At 57.8% G+C, this 19471-nt stretch overlaps 1 protein-coding gene across 19 annotated transcripts in view; it reads right to left on the bottom strand.

Moving 5' to 3' along the window:
- The window catches only part of SMARCA4 (SWI/SNF related, matrix associated, actin dependent regulator of chromatin, subfamily a, member 4), a 102425-nt gene that overhangs the window by 27300 nt on the left and 55654 nt on the right, over positions 1-19471 (bottom strand). For 11 of the 19 annotated variants that reach the window (XM_077977286.1, XM_077977293.1, XM_077977284.1 and 8 more), the window contains 12 exons: positions 17129-17195; positions 16473-16583; positions 13901-14143; positions 11905-12018; positions 11095-11202; positions 10037-10123; positions 9199-9245; positions 6974-7140; positions 4477-4640; positions 1858-2085; positions 1173-1250; positions 242-460 (listed from right to left, as the gene is read on the bottom strand). In XM_077977286.1, coding sequence (XP_077833412.1) covers positions 242-460; positions 1173-1250; positions 1858-2085; positions 4477-4640; positions 6974-7140; positions 9199-9245; positions 10037-10123; positions 11095-11202; positions 11905-12018; positions 13901-14143; positions 16473-16583; positions 17129-17195 — 1633 coding nt within the window. Of the gene's footprint in view, positions 1-241; positions 461-1172; positions 1251-1507; positions 1607-1857; positions 2086-4476; positions 4641-6973; positions 7141-9198; positions 9246-10036; positions 10124-11094; positions 11203-11904; positions 12019-13900; positions 14144-16472; positions 16584-17128; positions 17196-19471 lie in introns of all 19 variants that reach the window. The other 8 variants (XM_028839590.2, XM_028839594.2, XM_077977287.1 and 5 more) reach the window with 2 other exon arrangements.

Here is a 19471-nt window from a genome sequence, read left to right as displayed (position 1 = left end):
AGCAGCAGGTTTTGAGCTACTCAGGAACTATGGGTCCTCCTTGCATTCTGAGGAGGAGCCAGAAGGACCTAACCATCCCTGGCCCAAAACAGAAGGCTCTCGGCTGTCCGCGGAGCCTGGCCAGGAGTGGCCCAAGGGGAGCGTTTTGGACCCAGGCCTGAGTCCTGGCGGTGGGCCCTCTGTCTCCCCAGCCCTGCCTGGCACTGGCCTGCGGGGCCTGCCGGGCCTCTCCGGCATGTACCTTGAGCCACTGCTTCTCTGTCAGTGAGTCGCTGTAGTCCACCTCCTTGCGGTGGCGGGAGCCGCGGCCAAACATCTTCTCCTCCTCCTCCTCACAGGTCAGGCGCTCCACCTCCGCATCATCCTTGATGATCCACGAAGGGAGCTCGTCCTCCTCCATGAGGCGCGGCTTCCGCTTGGGGTTGCGGGCCTCCTCGCGCCTGCGGTCCAGGTCCATGCGCTGGTGGGTAGGGAGGCAAAGGGAGAGGCATCAGCATGCGGGCACCAGGGGCACACTAGAGCCAGAGCGCCGGGCTCAGAAGGGCCTTTCTCTGCCCGTGGGGACCCATGCTGCTGCAAGAGTTAAACAGCAGCTCTTCATTGTTCGGTGGCTGACCCGGCCTGGCTACGTCCGACCCTGACTAGGGGCTCTGCCTCGGGAGGTAGAGGAAACTTGAAAAGATAGAAGGTTGCACAAGAGGGCTGCAGACCCCAGCAGAAGGGCGGCAGCTGCGCGGCACAGCGCCGGTGGAGGCATACGGCCTGCGGGCCAAGAGGCCCCTGCTTGGCTGCCTTACTTCCTGTTTCCCACCCAGGGGCGAGGGGGCTCTGCAACTGAAGGTCTGGTCAGTCCCTTGGCCTTGGATACGGCGAACTCCCTCTGAAAGGGAGTGCATGAAGCCCTGAAGAGCCCGTTAGAAAACAGAGCCGGTGGGGCAGGTCTAGGGTCACACACAGAATGGCTGGGTGTGCATCTTGCCCTCCGACGCCATGCTCAGGAGACTGGGGGTGGAAGAAGGGTCAGGCTGGAGGCATGAGTGGGCTGCACTGTGAGCTGTCCCCAGTTCCCTGACCTGCTGGGGACACCACCATGGGCACTAGGACCTCTGCTTTGCTCCTGGTGGCGGCACGGTGGGATGCCTGAACCATCCTGTCCAGCCCGCAGTGCTTACCATAAACAGATCAAACTCCTCCTCGTGCCGGGCGATCATCTGGTTGACGGTCTCGTCGTCAGGCACCTCGTCTTCCTCCTACAAGATTGCAAACTGTCAGCGCCGCTGCGGAGGGGCCGGGGTGGGCGGCTGCCAAGCTCAGAGGTGAGCGGCGGCGTCCGTGGGAATGAGCTGGTGGTCCCGGCACGGCTGCGGTGGATGGGGACCCACACGGCAGCGAAAGGCACACACACGCACACGCACACGCACGCTCCGTGGGACCAGGGCCCTTGCTGGCCGTCTCAGCCGAGAAGCCGAGGATTGAATGGGCATGGAGACTGAACTACCCCTCTCACCTTTAGAGGTGGCTCCTCCAAGTCGGGGTTGACGCCCGCTGGCGGAGGGGCAGTGTGGGCGAAGCTGGCACTGCCGCTGCCCGTGCTGCAGTGTCTGCTCTGTGGATAAATAGAGGACTTCAGTCTCCAGGGCTGTCAATCCGGCGTCTTTTACCAGCAGTTTAGGAAAAAAAAACCACTTCAAAGAAAAAGCAAGTACTCATCCTCTTTCCGTTCAGCCCACACTCCCTTTACTCCAAAGGGATGCAAAAAAAAATAAGAGTGCAAAAAAGGTAAAAAAACAAAAATGAAAGCCGCTCATGCGTCCACCATTCACGCTGGGGAGGGGTCGGGGCCGGCGCTGGGCTCACCTCATCCTGCTCCTCATGCTCCAAGATGGCCTGCAAGAAGGCACGCCGCTCGTGGCTGGAGGACTTCTGGTCGAACATGCCAGCCTGGATCACCTTCTGGTCCACGTTGAGCTTGTACTTGGCCGCGGCTAGGATCTTCTCCTCCACGCTGTTGACTGTGCAGAGGCGGAGCACGCGCACCTCGTTCTGCTGCCCAATGCGGTGGGCTCGGTCCTGCGCTTGCAGGTCCTGGGGGAGGAGGTGCCAGTCAATCCCAAAGGAGCCCAGGAGGTCATAAAAGGGAAGGCGGCCTCCGATACTAGCTGGACAGGTGTGTTGTGAGTACCACTCTCAGCCTGGCAATTCTGCCCAGCCTGATCTGCCGCTGCACGAAGACAGAGCTGGTGGAGCCTGGGCCCCATGTGTCCCTGGGGGGAAGGGGGCTCTCATCACGTTCCTCCAGAAGTGCCACCTTCTACCTTACTGGGACCCAACAGATACTCGGGAAGAAAGCACCAACCCCCAGGGGGTTATATTCCCAAGCAGCTCCTGTGGCAGCGGCATGGCTCCCCACAGCGTGGACTTGCACAGTTGAGCACCATTTACAGGATGTGGCCAAAGCCTGGTGGCGTTGTGGCAGTGCTTGGTTTGGCTGTGGGCCCTGCCACTCTCAAAATGCACACAGAACTGGAACCAGGTCTCACCTCTGTGAGCCTCAAAACTCCCTCAGCTGACACGGGGCCCATCCCGTGGCTACTGCGTGGCTTGAATTAGTGAATAAGAACCAGGAATATGGCCCAGTGACTGGTGCAGTCAGCTCCCGACAACGCGGGTGTTGTGCCTGGGCTTTTTTTTTTTTTGAGACAAAGTCTCGCTCTGTCGCCCAGGCTGGAGTACAGTGGCGCGATCTCAGCTCACTGCAACCTCTGCCTCCCGAAGTTCAAGCAATTTTTCTGCCTCAGCTTCCTGAGTAGCTGGGGCTACAGACATACACCACCATGCCTGGCTAATTTTTGTATTTTTAGTAGAGACAGGGTTTCACCATGTTAGCCAGGCTGGTCTCGAACTCCTGACCTCAGCTGATCTGCCCACCTCGGCCTCCCAAAATGTTGGGATTACTGGCGTGAGTCACCATGTCTGGCCTGGGTTGTCAGTTTTATCATCACCCCAGCACAGAACGAGGAGGCTCCCACGAAATCCTGTCTGTGGGCCCAGGAGCTGCGGGACCAGGCTGAGTACCAGTGATGCTTCCGAAACTGAAGACTGGCACCCATGGGGTGGCAGAGGCCACAACTGGTGGGGACCAGGAGTGCCTTGTGTCTGCCGCTCAGCCCTCCTGCCCTGTCAGCACACTTCCTGGCAGGGCCAGCCCTTCCCAACGCGCCCCAGGCCCTGAGGTGCAGCCTTTGTCTGCTGCCGGCCTGCCAACAGGGAGGCACAACCCTACCACCTCTCAGGAAACTGGCTGGTCACCAGGGTCTGGGCAGAAGCTACACCCCAGCCTGATCATAAGAGGGCCATCAGTGACCACCAGGGCATTCACCCATCAGATGGGTGACAATTTACACACTGAGAACGCTGGTGCCCTCACGCTGCAGGGAAGGGCAGGGCACGTTCACACCCCAGCGGCGGGAGTGAAACCACTTTGGCAGAAGCAACCAGAATATGAAGAGGACAGTGCCTGGGTGGAGCGACACCACGTCTGAGGGCTGAGCAGACCTAGGGTGTTCGCACAACACTCCGACAGAAAGAGGGACCCTGCGGGGCTGGTGAACAGGCTGATCAACAGAAAAGCCGGACGCCTGCCAACCACCAGAGTTTGAGAGCAGATGTCCTGGGGCGGCCATCTGCCGGGACGCCTGGTGGTCAATTAGACGGCCGGGTGGCTTCCGATGTGCACTCGGTAGTTGACACCCACTGCTTGGTGGAAGAGGCACATGCTAGACCACGCCGCATCTGTGTTAATCTCAGCACACACATGTGCGAAGGCAGACGGGCTGGCAGAGGCTCAGAACAGAGCACGGTTGGAGAGGAAGGGAAAAGGGACTCCTGACCATGTCACTGGTGTTTGCATATTAAAAACAACAAGAACCTATTAGTCTTATAACGAAAGAGAGAAAAGCTGTACGCATTTTCAATCTCTCGTAGCTATGTAACAGCACGACCTGGTATCCACCGATGCTGAGGCCCATGAGGGGTACACGGTTATGGAACAAGAGGAGGAAGTAAACGAACTGGCATGGAGTTCACCCCCAATTTTGCCTGAACAAGTGCCAGTGTGCCCACTCACAGGGCACGCTGCAGGGGCCGCCCCACGGTAATGGCACAGATTGATCAGGGTACTTTCCACCTCCTCCTCATTGGTGACATTCCAGGATTTAAGAAAAACCAAACCGACGGATGGCTTATACACTGCTTTCCCAATCAGAGGGAAAGGCTGTTTGTATTTTGAGAAATAGGAGGACCCCTCCTCTTTTCTCCCTGATGACCTATGGAGATACAGGTGCAGATCCTCCCGGCTCCTGGGGTCTACCACAATGTGGAGGAGACTGGAGGACCCTCAAGCCAGGGCCCGTGTCTCCTTGAGGTTTTGCAGGCAGCCCTTCCTTCTCCTCGACCTGGGGCCCAGCCCGCTTTTACCTGGTGAGGATTCCAGTCGCTGTCGAAAATGATCACAGTGTCCGCCGACTGGAGGTTCAGGCCGAGCCCCCCGGCCCGGGTGCTAAGCAGGAAGATGAAGTACTCGGAGCCGGGCTCGTTGAAGGTTTTCAGCAGCATGCCCCGGTCCTCTGCCTTCGTGGTTCCTGACGGGCACAGAGAACAGCGTCAGAGAGGTGACCTCAGGGGTAGAGTGGGAACCCTGCTTCTGAGAGCAGGCGCAGGATGAGCGCCTGCCAGCACCCCCAGATCCCCGGCTCCGCACTCTCCACACAGGCCTGTGGGCCACTGGCGAGTAACCGGATTTCCAGTGTTTCACCACAAAATCCTCTCCACACATCCCAGAGATGAAAACAGGCCCTGCTGGGAGAACTAGAGGAGGTGGGCCCGGAGCGCAGAGCCCGGCACCCAGCTCACAGTAGGCCACAGCGTCAGCACAGCCACCACCACCACAGCCCTGGACTCTCTCCCCTACTCTGCCGCGTGCCACTCCATGGGGAGCGGGAGACACAGTGGCCAATGCTGGCAACACTGCCGCTCGCAACACAAGGGACCTGGGGATGGGTGGACAGTGACTGTGGGTGCACCTGCCCTCAGCCCTGTCTCAAAAGGTTTTGTGGTTCACAAAGATAATCTTCTACAGGTAAGAGCATGGGGACCTTATAAACGGGGCTCGTATCCTTTCTGGCAGGATCGGTGTCCCCATGCCCCAGAAAACCCAAGTCCAGGAGCCAGTGCAGGTTTCCTGGGTGACAACCAAGGATGCCCTCAGTGTTGTGGGCATTAAGGCAACGTCTACACTCCTTGGGCTGCTGGGAGTTCACACGGAGGTGCCCTTGGAACACTGAAGTCATTTTGGTGATGAAATAAAAACCAGCCATTTCCTGCCACCAGCCTACATGTGCCCAGGCACAGTGTGGAAGCCCGTAGTAGCCTGGCCACCCGCCTGCTGTCCCGCCCTCTCGCAGGCTCGATGTGCCCCTGGTACCCCAGCTCGGAGGAGGGGCTGAGGTGAGGGGCTACCCGGCTCCCAGATGCCAGCCCACTCATGGGAGTTGCAGTCTCAGGAGACTTCACTGAGCTCCTACCCTTCCTCCACTCTCAACAGATTCTCTATCCCTGTGGCTGTGACCACATCACATGCAGAGGACACATCTGTAGTTGAACTGACCAAAGTCCTTGTCCTTATGGAGTAGCCACAAAGGCACTGGGATGGGTGGGAACTGGGCTCTCTCCTGGGGGAGTCAGGGATGCGACACAGATGGGACGGTCCTCAGGAAGCCTTGGCCCTCTCAAGGACGGGAGAAGCCGCTGGACAGACCAAAGGAGAGCAAAGGGTGGGGGGTGGCCCGGCCACGCGGACCCTGAAGGGTTTTGGTTTTCAGTCTCAAAGCAGTGGGAAGCCCCTAAGGATTAAGGCAAGCTGGGGAGACCCCTGCAAGACTCGTGTCTGTAGAGTGATCCTGGACAGAACCCCGGGGAGGACCTGTGGCTGGAGGGATACAGAGAGCACATTCCGGATGGCACCTGGGCAGGTCGGCCCAGGTGGGGAACAATGAACTGGCTGAGCTGTGTCTGTCCCAGCAGCTCACGCTCGTGTTTCTCGTAAGCCCTGTTCTAGTAAATCTCACGGAGAACTCACTCCAGGGCCTCCCTGACCCACTGGGACTGACAACATGTCTCACGTGCCCTGTCGGCGTCTCACAGCCTCTCCTCCCTGAGCTTCCGTGTGCTGGGGCAGGTGGGCACAAAAACACACACGGCGACCTCTCCCATCAGGGACCACAGGGCGGGCGGTTGGGCTGAAGGCCTCTCTCCGGCAGCTGCTGCTCCTGCCTGGAAGTGCTTGCTTCCCTCCCTCTGTGCTCGTCACAGAGTCTGATTCCAGCTCCAGGCCTGACCTGTGGCAAGGTGGCAGCCACTGGGCTGCTACAAATGGCCCAGCAATGGGCATGTGGCTCACAGCAGCCAAATGAGAGCCAGCCTGGGACCTGCTTTTGTTGGGGACACTGAGCAGGTAGAAGGGAAGCCAAGATGGAAGAAGGCAGAGTCAAGAGCTGGAGAAGAGTCTCTCCAACATCGCCTGCATGCCTGGATCCAGCTGTACCTGAAGCATGTTTAACCTCCAGGGGTTAGCGCTATGTAAGCCAATCGGTGCTTTCTTCCCTGTGTCCACATGGGATGGAATTCTGGCACTTCCAGCTAAAGGTGCACAGGGCACCCCTTCCCCAGTGTACCCAGCAGTGCTGTGGAAAGACTGTCAGCCCAGGAGTCAGGACACCCGGCATCCAATCCAGGGCCCATCCCAGTGCTGAGTGCCCAAGACGCTCAGCCTGTGCCTAGGCCCACTCTGGCCACTGGACCCAGAGTGCCTGGGCCTTACCCTGCCTCACGGGAGGGAATCCCAGTGAGAAGCTTCTGTGGCAGCTGCAACGACAAAACTCTGTAACAAACGCCTCACTGGCTCATATGAACTCACCATCAAGCCTGAGGTATTTAAAGCCACGATATGCAAAGTAATCTTCCATGATGGTCATGAGGGAGGTCATTTGGCAGAACAGCAGCACTTTGTGGTTGGTTGCTCGGAGTTTGGGAAGAATTCTATCAAGAAGCTCGAATTTACCCGAGGCTCGGTACAGGTCCAGCCTGGAGTGTGGAGGAGACAGGAGAGAAGGCGCAGGATGTTAAACCCGGAAGCCTGCGGGCAGGTAAGGCAGGAGGTGCATCGCCCGCCTCTAGGCCGGGCGTCGGGTTCAAGGGCACAGACATGCTTCCTAAGCAGACATCACCCAAAGCTTCGGCAAAGCCGTTTCCCCCAACTGAAATAAGCCCGGCCACCCTCGCTGGAAGGCACATTACCAGGGTGGCACATGTATTTCTCGTCTAACCCAGACACTCATGATGATGAAAGGAGGTGCTGTGGGTCACGTGGCCGGGACAACATGGGGGTGGGACAGGGGTGCTCCGGGAAGCTGGACCTTGTCTCCTTGCCTGATAAAGAAGCCCCAAGAGCAAATGCCACATTGGAGACACCCATGGTCTGCCAGGCCCAGGAGGAAGGGCCACCTCGGCTTCTCACGTTCCCTTTAGCCAACACCCCGAGTGTGGTAGATGTGGACACTGAGGCTGGCAGGGGTACAATGTGATATGGCTGACCACATGACCAAGCCAGGCCTCTAGGCCTTGAAGCCAGGTGTATAGGACCCTGTTCCATAACTCAGTATAAAAAAACACATCAAAAAGAATTTGTCATGTTTTCATTAGGTGCCTCTCGTCTTGCAAATGGCTTAATACCCCAGGGGAACTGAATGGAGGCTTTAGCTGGAAGAATGCTTTTAGCAAGGTTCTTTGCAATGGTGAAAATCTAGACACAACATCCACATCCATTAGGGGCGTAAAAGAGTCGGAGCTGCACCTTACAAAGGGTGCTATACAAAACACCCACATAGTATAAAGAGTGCCTCCGGCCAGGCGCGGTGGCTCAAGCCTGTAATCCCAGCACTTTGGGAGGCCGAGACGGGCGGATCACGAGGTCAGGAGATCGAGACCATCCTGGTTAACATGGTGAAACCCCGTCTCTACTAAAAAAAAAAAAAATACAAAAAACTAGCCGGGCGAGGTGGCGGATGCCTGTAGTCCCAGCTACTCGGGAGGCTGAGGCAGGAGAATGGCGTGAACCCGGGAGGCGGAGCTTGCAGTGAGCTGAGATCCGGCCACTGCACTCCAGCCTGGGTGACAGCGCGAGACTCCGTCTCAAAAAAAAAAAAAAAAAGAGTGCCTCTATACTAGTGAACAGAGTTTAGGCTCAGAGAGGTTAAGAAAGCTGTCTAGGCCGGGCGCGGTGGCTCAAGCCTGTAATCCCAGCACTTTGGGAGGCCGAGACGGGCGGATCACGAGGTCAGGAGATCGAGACCATCCTGGCTAACACTGTGAAACCCCGTCTCTACTAAAAATACAAAAAACTAGCCGGGCGAGGTGGCGGGCGCCTGTAGTCCCAGCTACTCCGGAGGCTGAGGCAGGAGAATGGCGTAAACCCAGGAGGCGGAGCTTGCAGTGAGCTGAGATCCGGCCACTGCACTCCAGCCCGGGCTACAGAGCAAGACTCCGTCTCAAAAAAAAAAAAAGAAAGCTGTCTAGAGTCACAGAGCTTGGAGGCGGCAGAGTGGGATCTGTAAGCCAGGAATCCTGCCTCAGGAATCCTGTCTCTTGGGGTTAATAGTGGTCAGCTCTCCGAGCACTAAAGATATGTATTATGGGGCCGGGTGCAGTGGCTCACGCCCATAATCCCAGCACTTTGGGAGGCCAAGGTGTGTGGATCACTTGAGGTCAGGAGTTCAAGATTAGCCTGGTCCACATGGTAAAACTCCGTCTCTACTAAAAATACAAAAAATTAGCTGGGCAGTGACAGGCGCCGGTAATCCCAGCTACTCGGGAGGCTGAGGCAGAAGAATTGTTTGAACCCAGGAAGCAGAGGTTGCAGTGAGCCAAGATTGCGTCACTGCACTCTAGCCTGGGCAACAAGAGCAAAACTCCATCTCAAAAAAAAAAAAAAAATTTGTATTCTTTGTTTTGGATTTTTCTGTATTTTCTAATTTTCTGCCTTTGAAATTGAACAAACATAACAGCAGCAATAAAGGCAACAAAATGACAGAAAACCTCTGCATGGACCACCTGCCCACCCCATCCAGTTGGGAAGCTTCTCACCCTTGGACAATGCCACCGGTGAACCCCAAGTGCTCGGAAAAGGACTCCTGCAAGGCAAAGAGAGAGGCGTCAGTGACAGGCAGGTGCGGGCCACCGGGCACCCCTGCGGTCCACACACACCTCTGGTGCTCAGAGGACAAAGCCCCTGCACTGTGGGCCCACGGCAGCTCTGAGACCAGACACAGATGCCAAAACCATCCTTCTTAGTCCACTGACATCTTTTCCCTCACACTCCTCCAACGAAGGAAAAGACATCCCATACAGCACTCTTCACACCAAGTGCACGAGGACGTCATGGGGCCACAGCCATGCTCAGGGTGCTGAGACAGCCCCAGGGGCTCTCCTGGTGGGCATCACGGGGTCTCCAACGACCCCCACACTTTACACCAAGAAACACGAACATACGCATGCTTCTAAGAAGAACCCAGATTCTCAAAGGCACCATGACCCAAAAGGGTTCTGACTCCCCCACACTTCACTGAAGAGGGTGATGACTCTTGACGCCCCGCAACGTGAGAAAAGTCAGCGTGCCTAAGAGATGCAGCAGGGCCCCCTTGGCGGGGGGACACGTCCCCCAGAGACGTCTCCAAACGCTCCTGTTCTCTGAGGGTAAGCTTTCAGGGCCCTGTATTCCTATTGCATGTTGCGCCCTAACTGCCGGGGTTCTTTCCGTAAGCACTGGAGAAGTGAAGATCAAACAAGGAACAGATGTACCAGCATTACCTAATGAAAATATTCGAATCTATTTTTAAAGAGTTGTCGAGGAGAAGCAAGCCAGCTCTGCCTAAGAGCTCAGTGGACGGCAGGCCCTGAGCCGTCCGGGCCGCGGCGGGCTCACCTCGATGTGCTGGAACATGTAGGGGTGGTTGCAGATCTTCCGCAGCTGCATGATGGTGTTCATCAGGGTCTTGGTGCCGCCTTTGCCCTGGGAGGCAGATGAGAGGGTCCCAAATGGGGTCTTGCCCTCCTGGGGCGGGGTGGGGTGGGCTTGGTGGATGGGTGGCTGCTGGGAGAAGGGCCGTGGGGATACTCTAGTGGGGAGGAGTGGCTTTAGGCACAGCAATTGGGAGGAGATGGCAGGCTGGAGGCCTGGAGGCCCCCAACAAGCCCTGGGAAACACACGACTGCCTGGTACAGCAGAGGACAGATGGCGGGGACAGGGCCAGCACGACGGGACAGAAGCAAGACTGGCAAAGGGCTGAGGCAGAGTCCCCGACGCTTTGTGATGCCACCTTTGTTCTGGGCACTGTTACTGTGGGATTCCCTAGAGGGTCTCAGCTGGGTGAGCCATGACTCAGGAGGCTCCCTGGGCTCCAGGATGAGGAAGGAGGTGGGGGCAGGGGCGGGGGGTGCGTGCTCTGGGCTGGGAATGGACTAGGGAACACACTGCTGTTCAGCTCAGGGGAGGAGGGGCACAGACACAACGTCTGGGGGAAGCCAGGCCGAAGTCAAGGCCTTGGGGTCAGAGTCAAGGGGTCTGGTGTATTCTCTGGGAGGACAATTTCACTCCTGCTGAGCAGAGCCAGGCAGGTGGGTCCTGGGGCCCGGGATTCTCAAGAGCAGCCCCTGAAGGAGACAGCCCGCTCCCTCCCTTTCACTTAATAAGAGAGAGAAGGGGGGCATTCTAGAACACTCTAACCCTGCTAGGGTTAGTGCTGGGCCCAGGCTGCCAATTGCAGAAGGAGTCAGTGTTTCATAAGCAAAGGGGAAGCCACTGGCAACTGAGTCAGTGTGTCCTGACACAAGCCACCAGCCATCATAACCAGGGCTGGCCAGACGCCCTGGGGATCAGGACCAGATCATGACCCGATGGTCAGAGCGTGCTCTGCCCTGCCTGCCACACTGCCCGCCTTTGACACCCAGTGGGGAATGCAGCTGGGGGACTCCGGGGCCCACCTTCTTGTCCTTCTCGGAGCCGTCAGTCAGCAGCACGCCCTTGGCCTGCATGTGGCGGTAGAGCACTCGCTGCAGCGCAGACATGTCGCACTTGATGACATACTCCACCTGCAGGGGGCACACGAAGCTCACGAGGGCCCAAGGTGGCTTGAGGCCCGACTCCCACCACCCAAACCGAGCTCTGACCTCCCCGGCCCTGTCATATGAGCTCTGACCAGGGCACACTGGGGTGTGGGTGAGGAGTCCCGCACAGCTGGAGAGAAGAGGGGAGACCTGCGCAAAGAGAGGAAGTAGCACACAGAGATACCCGGGGGATACTGGGCCAGAAAGGGCCCCTCAGCCATCTCCTGGGGGCCTCTCCACAGCCAGCCAGGAAACAAACAGCAAGAGGGGCAACTGTGGCTGGGGACCCCGAGTTTGCGGGTCTTGCTGTGGGAACTGGGTCCGGGGGTGTGGCTGCTGCAGGCCTTGAAAACCCAGAGCCATGACTGGGGGCCAGGGGGCGACCCCAAGCCCACGGCCCCTCCTGATGTGGCCAGGAGAGCCTGCACAGGCACCTGGCCCCCGACAGGAAGTGGGATTTTGTGCTCTAACCTATTGTGAGCTATGTGAGTCTATGAGTGCTTTTTAATCCCTACGGCAGAACAGCAGCATAGAGCGTGACAGACCCAGTGGCGTCATCGCCGCCCCCAAGCTGGATTGACCAGGGCAGGCCCGGGACTGTGGGGAGAGACCCAGAGCACGCCCAGCCCTGGGGAAAGCCCCCACATGAGGCTGCTTCACCAGTGGCTCCCGTCAAAACTCCGTCACCTTTTCAGGCAACTGGGCCTCGACTTCCTTCTTGAGTCGTCGGAGCAAGAAGGGCCGCAGCACTTTGTGGAGACGCCGGATGATGAGAATGGTTTCCTCCTCATTCAGGTCCACCTGGCCCCACCAAGACACGAGAAGCAAGCATTACCTCCAAAGGAGGGCAACGGAGGTCTCACTAGAAGGTGCAGATGTGGAGACAGGGGGGATGGGGTCCCCTGGGGTGACTCTGCCCTTGGCATGTGGCTTTTCAGACCGCTTTATGCTTTCTGGGGGCCCAGCAGGGCACCCTCTTCTTTAGGAAACTGTAAGGATCTGGTTCCCTCCGTGTAATTCCTGGGACATGGAGCCGCAGTACCCAGAGCACAAACCTCTGTGTGGACCATCTGCTCACCCCATCCAGTTGGGAAGCGTCTCACCCTGCTCCCTGTGCCTCACCAGAAAGACCCCGGCAGCGGGCATGCTGCTCTCCACGAGTAACACAGACTGGAGTGCCCACAGACCCACCACACACCAAGCTCACGCCAGCAGCGCTGCAGGGGCCAGCCTGACCACGTGGGGCTTACACAGAGTGATTCTCAGGGAGGGCTCTCATTCAGCCTGGGTGGAACTAGGTGAAAGAAACCCTGACCTCCCACGGCGCCTACTCCTCTACTAAGAACTAACTTTTAAAATGATTTAATTAAAAAGTTAAAGGAAAATAAGATGAAGCCAGAACTTTTCTTCTATTGCTTCCCAAGCAATCCTTTGGCAGAGCTTTTGCTCGGCTCAGAAAGCGCCGAAACTACGGCATCAGATCCTGGCTCTTGGTGTGGGGGGCCTGGGAATCTAAAAATTGGGGACCCCTTTATCATGAGGCTTTGGGGAATGCCTCAGTTTCTCTGTCAGAAGAGTCACAGCCTGGGCCGGGCGCGGTGGCTCAAGCCTGTAATCCCAGCACTTTGGGAGGCCGAGACGGGCGGATCACGAGGTCGGGATATCGAGACCATCCTGGCTAACACGGTGAAACCCCGTCTCTACTAAAAAAAATACAAAAAACTAGCCGGGCGACGTGGCGGGCGCCTGTAGTCCCAGCTACTCGGGAGGCTGAGGCAGGAGAATGGCGTAAACCCGGGAGGCGGAGCTTGCAGTGAGCTGAGATCCGGCCACTGCACTCTAGCCTGGGCAGCAGAGTGAGACTCCGTCTCAAAAAAAAAAAAAAAAAAAAAAAAAGAAGAGTCACAGCCTTGACCAGCAGCCGAGAGGGCAGGGAACTCACGGACGACACCAGGAAGGCCCCAGCTGCCCTGGACCTGTCTAAGGTGGGAAAAAGGGGGTGGGCAGGGCACTTCGAGGTAACCTCTGTAGTTCTGCCCACACTTCAGCATCTGGCTAAACCCCTCAGAAAGAAACACAGCCCGTCCCACAGTTTCAACCTCCAACAGCAAGGGGGGCTCTAGGCTCAGGGACCAGTGCTGGTGTGGGGCTACTCATCCATGATGATGCCGCCATGCCACAGCCTGGCTGATGTTGTCACCCAGACACTGAGACACACTGGCCACTGCGCTTTTCGAAAACAACATAAGACAGAACCGGACCATGCGGCCTCGTTAACTGGAATCTTCCAAGCTTCCTTCCCACTGCCCTGAGGGTGAGTTCTGAGGGCACCTAAAGGGGCCTACAGCACGCTGCAGACTCTAGCGGTGCTCTCCACACACTTGCGGTTCCACAGCTGCCTCAGGGCCATCTTCCTCACCATTCCTTCTACACCTGGAGCATAGAGTCAGAGACACCCCGAGCATTCCGAGATTCACCATCATGACCTCTGCCCTGCTCCCCTGGGGCCCTTATGGCTGCCCCAGCCTTGGGTTCCAGGGCTCCCCTGGCTCCATGCAGATGCGGAATCTCGCCAGGCACCCAGCACAGGCCTAGCCAGCTGTAGCAGGCGCTGGACACGCTCCAGCCAGCAGAACCAGCCGCACCTGGAACCGTCAGCATGGGCACAACTGGACAAACCCACCTTTTCCCCAGTCATGGCGAAGGGTGCGTTGAACCACTGCTCGAAGGTGCTGCAGCTCTTGAAGATGGTGGGCAGCAGGAAGTTGAGCAGCGCCCAGAGCTCGGGAAGCTTGTTCTGCAGTGGCGTGCCTGTCAGCAGCAGGCGGCGGGGCGCCACGTAGTGCGTGTTGAGCACCTGCGTCAGCTTGCAGTGGTGGTTCTTCATGCGGTGACCTTCGTCCACAATCATGTACTTCCAACGGATCTGCCGGCACAGAGTGGGCAATCAGGGGCGGGGGCAGCAGGTGGCCCAGCACAGGGGGAGAATCTCCCACTCTGTGCCCAGGAGCCAGGAAGGCTCCAGGTGGAAGAGCGCAGCTGGGTGGAGAGCACAGTCCCGATGTCCTGCCCCAGGGCCGACTCACCGAGTTGGAGCCACACAAGGTAGCCTCTCGCAAGACTCAGGTAGAGACAGGCCCGTGACCCCATGACTATTGTCAGGTGAGCAAAGCGAATTGCAAAAAAGTAATCTGGCTTCCCCGCAAAATCACACATATCAATCTACAGCACAGAAAAATGCCCAGCACATTCTGACAGAAGATACATCTTGCTGACTGGGGAGTCTGTCCCGCTGGTGTGGAGGGTCTCAGGGGAACTGGGTTGGTGATGGGTACATTTCTTTTTTTTTTTTTTTTTTTTTTTTTTGAGACGGAGTCTTGCTCTGTCACCCAGGCTGGAGTGCAGTGGCCGGATCTCAGCTCACTGCAAGCTCCGCCTCCCGGGTTTATGCCGTTCTCCTGCCTCAGCCTCCCGAGTAGCTGGGACTACAGGCGCCCGCCACCTCGCCCGGCTAGTTTTTTTGTATTTTTTAGTAGAGACGGGGTTTCACCGTGTTAGCCGGGATCGTCTCTCGATCTCCTGGCCTCGTGATCCGCCCGTCTCGGCCTCCCAAAGTGCTGGGATTACAGGCTTGAGCCACCGCGCCCGGCCCGTGATGGGTACATTTCTAATGAGCAGCCTATGATTCAGAACGTGTGCCCCATGGGGTAGGGACCGCGCCACTACATACAGGGCCATGCAGGTCGGGAGGGGGCGCAGTGGCCGCACTCAAAGAGCACTCCCACTGTGGGGTGATTACGTCACCCGAGTCACTGGCAGGGGAGCATGGGGTTTCACAGCCTGGTTCCTGGGCCTGCACACGACCTGGCTTTCTACAGAGTCAGCCGCAGAGGAAGCACCTGAAGCACAGACCTGAGGCAAGAGCCTGCACGCAGGATACCCAACTCCCCGGGCCTCAGTTTCCTCCCGTGTTGGCTCAGGGAAAAAACACCCAGTCCTCGGAAGGCTGAGACAGGAGAATCACTTGAACCCAAGAGGCAGAGGCTGTTGCAGTGAGCTGAGATCGCTCCACTGCACTCCAGCCTGGGTGACAGCCGTGAGACTCTGTCTCAAAAAAAAAAAAAGGAAAGAAAGCACCCAGTCCACAGCCCCAGTATCGTCACTCCAGCCATGCACTGAGAGGCGGGGCAACCCATAAACAGCTCCTCCATCTCCCCCATCCCTAGGTCAAGAACTCCACTGTTAGGCCAGCCACAGTTGCCCAGTGCTTTGTGAGGCCAAGGTGAGAGGACTCCTTGAGGTCAGGAGTTTGAGATCAGCAGAACAGCAAGACCCCATCTCCATAAAAAATAAATTTAAAAAAATTAGCTGGGCTTGGTGGGACTACTCAGGAGGGTGAGGTGGGAGGATCGCTTGAGGCCAGGAGATTAGGCCTGCAGCGAGCCGTGATCACATCACTGCACTCCAGCATGGGCAACAGGGCGAGACTTGGTCTCAAAAAAAAAAAACCACAAAAAATTCTACTGCTCAACACTCACTCAGTTGGATGTTTAGGAGTGAGACCAGGTACATCTTTACCTGCGACCCCTCCTCGAATGAGGAACATGAGTTTTTGGAGGCAGAGGACTATGTCTGTTTTCTATCTGGGCCATATTTTCATCACTGATGGCCATGCTGGGACTGCTATCACAGTTTCATCCCAGAAGAGGCTTCCAAGCCAGCAGGACCCTCACAGAACAGCCCAAACCAGCTGCCCAAGGCCAGCAGGCAGTCATGGTTTTTGGCCCTCGAGCTCTCCCCCACACGCTGAATCTCAGACCATGGCCTGTGGTGAGAAGCCAGGGCCCCAGGGAGGGACAGCCAAAGCAGTGAGAGACAGGAGGACAAGACTGGTCTGGCCAAGGCCCATGGGGACCCTGTAGGTGGGTCAGGAGACGCCTTGGTGCTGAGGCTCTCTGGGCAAAAGGCCCGAGAGGAGGCAGAGCTCATGCTGTGTAGTTGGCCCCAGCTTCTGGGCCTGACTCAGGGCCTGCCTGGAGACAGTTGGGGAGGTAAACCCGAGGACGCCCCTACCTGGGCCTTCCCCCTACACAGGGCAGCTGTCTTCACCCACATGCAGGTGGGGCTCTGGGAAGTTACTCGCAGGGGCTTTGGAGGGGACGGGCGCATGACCCACGTGTGAACATCGTGGTCAGGCAGCAGCAGCCCCAAAGCACTAGGCCCGTGGCCTGGCGTTTCCCCCGGGGACACGCTACCTTGGCGAGGATATGCTTGTCTTTGATGATGTACTCGTACGTTGTCAGCAAGACGTTGAACTTCCCACTCCGGAGCTGGGGGACAAAGGCCCGTCTTGCTGCTGGGGATCCCTGTAAGGGAAGCAGGATACGCAGCTCAGCTTTTGGGGCCGGGTGGCAGGAGGGGCACAGGCACCCCCTGCAGCTGCCCAGTGACACGGTGGGAGAGCTTGTCCTCACAGAGGGGAGTGGGGAAAGGGGCTGGCAGGGCCGCTGGCCCGTCCCCAGACCTCCCCATGCAGAACATGCGCTGCAGAGGGAAGGGGAAGCAATGCGGGCCAGCGGTGGCCAGGGCCTGAGGGAATCGCGCAGCCTGCACCGCCATCTGCCCATTCCTGGTGGCTGGGTCCCCATCTCAGGCTCCCGAGCTGGCCTCTGAGTGCTGACCACCATGCTCACTCCTTCCTCCTCCCCATTGAGCTAATCTGCTCTGTCCCTGCCCAGTCCAAACTCCCGGACCCATGTGACTGGAGTTCCCGGCTGTCCTGGAGACTCCGTGTGACGGGAGACCCAGCATTCTCCCCAAGTTCACTGGGCAGAGGTGTGTGTGGATGTCCCGCTCGCCCACTGCCTGCACCTCCGTAGCAAGAGCGGAAACCTCAGCGGCCGTGACCTACCTTGTAGGACACCTTCACCACGGAGGGGGCCCACTTGTCAAACTCGTACGCCCAGTTGGACAGCGTTCTGATGGGACAAGGAAATGAGAGTCAAGTGCTGGCCTCTCATCAACGGCTCACTGTGCAAACCCACAGCCACTGGCTGCCAGGGCGAGGCCAACATGGTCACGGCCCCCAGAGCGGGCAGAGAAACTGTGTTTAGGGCGGTGGAGGGAGGGAGGGAAGGAGACTGGCGAGGACGTAAAGGGCTCTGCCTCGGAGGGCACAAGGGAGGCCACTGGGAAAAGAGGACAAGGGCTTTTAGAGTGAGAAGTAGGGACACAGAGATGTGATGGGGGACAGAAACAACACTGCCAGGGCTGGGGGAGCCTGCACCTGCTGCCAGGAAAATGCAGCTGCAGAACACAGGCTTCATGCCCAGAGCCAGGCTATCAACAGTGCTGTGGAGACCTGGGGATATGGGAGACACCAAACTGTCTTTCTGCCACCCTCCAGCCATGGAAGGTTCCTGACTGTGAGAGAGAACAAGGACAGTGAGGGGCGAGGCAGGGCCTGGCTCAGGTGGCAGGCAGGAGGACAGGGATGGGAGGGAGTGGCAACACGTGGCTGCTCCCCTGTGGGATGACCAGGACTGGGATGAGGGAGGATGTGGGGGAAGGCAGAATGCAGTGGGGAGGGGTGAGTCACCTGGGACCGACAGCCTAGAGACTGAGGAGAGGGTGGAGGCGGCGATAAAGCTGAGTCCCCAAGGGGGCGGGCTCTGGGAGGAAGACTGGGGCCGGGAGTTTTCAGTGGGGGAGTGAAGCCACTCAGAAAGTCTAGACAGGGTGGTTCGTAAAGACAGGGCTCGAAGCTGGAGTTCCAGGGACTACTCCTGGTTTACCCCCAAGCAGTTCCAGGAGGGAGGTGCTGTGTCCACCATGAACCCATCTTCAGCCCCCCTGGAAGCCACAGCCAACCAGGCGGCAGAGCCAACGGGGATAGTTTCTGAAGGAGCGTGGGGAGCAGGGGCTCAGCAGCCTTGCGCTTCCGCTGCCTTTTGCCCTGTCCACTCTCCTGGAACCTGGATGAGGTGAGGGAGGCAGTGGAGCCGTCTTGTAACCATGAGGTAAGGAGCCTGAGGGTTGGAGTCACCCAAGAATGACTGGGCAAAAACCTGGGGGAGGCTGGGTCCCTGATGGCATCTTGGAGCCACTGGACCTGGCCCATAGGGCCTGACCCTGCGCTTCCGCTGACTTAGGAACAGTGAAACCTCCCTGGAATGATGGGGGACAGTCAGGGCACCAAGGGAGAAGCCGGAGATGTGAGAAGCATCTGCACTGGGAGGGAGAAGAGCCAGGAGCAAGGGTCAGGAGGGGCCTGAGGGGACAGGTTCCGGAGACAGAAGTCCAAACGGAGGCAGGACAAGCAGCTCATGGGAGGAGGCAGCAATTCCCAGTTGAGAGGGCCGGCACGGTCGGATGCCCATACGTTGTAAACATTCCCCAGGGCGCGGGCCCTCTTCTGGCCTGCAGGAGCTGGCGTTCCACAGTGTGGACACTTGCCCAGGTGGGGCGTGGTGTGGAAAGACTGCAGGAGCACCCACCTCACAACCTCACTGAAGTGAGGGAAGGAGCTGACCTCTATCACCCTGGAAATGGAATCTGACTGCAATCTGGATGCCTGAAGACACAAGGAACTGGTCCCAAGGCCTGCGTTCTAGTGGCTCAAGATGCTTCTCAGAGGTACGGGCTCACTCCTCTGAAACTGCTGTCCACGGACGCTGAGACTGGGAACACGCACAGGGTGCAAGTGCGAGAAGGAACCTGTGGTCCCCACTCAGAGCCGCAGACAGTGGCGTGAACTCATGTTCAGCTTAACACAGAAACAGATGCAGAGGCAGAGAAGGCCTTTTAGACGGTATGTGCACATAGCATCAGCACGCGGACGCACGCGGACACAAATCTCCAAGCACTGACCACTGAGAGGGCCCCGGGAGCAACGACACCCCAGAAGCAAAGAGCCCATCCAGGACCCAGGTCTTGGTTCCCAAACCCATTCTGTAAGAAGGGAAACCAGGCTCCGTGGAGAAATGGCTGATTCGAGGGAGTGGGCGGGAAATGGACTATGTAAGCCTGTGGCATCTCTTGGTGCCAAAAAGCAAGAAAGTCCTCAAAATTCACCCAATGCTGGGGGCGTGTCAAAGGACAGAAGAGCCAACCTAAAGAGCTCCCAGTGGCCAAAGCTGGATGGATTTGAGCCACAAAACAAAACCCAGCACTGGTGCATAGCCTGGAGTAGAAAATAAGTAATTTAATCCGTGGGTCCATACTCATATGAAGAAATGACTAAATCAATAGAAAG

Source organism: Macaca mulatta, chromosome 19, assembly GCF_049350105.2.
Source record: "Macaca mulatta isolate MMU2019108-1 chromosome 19, T2T-MMU8v2.0, whole genome shotgun sequence".
Lineage (NCBI taxonomy): Eukaryota > Metazoa > Chordata > Mammalia > Primates > Cercopithecidae > Macaca > Macaca mulatta.
This window is presented reverse-complemented; position numbering and strand designations above follow the sequence as displayed.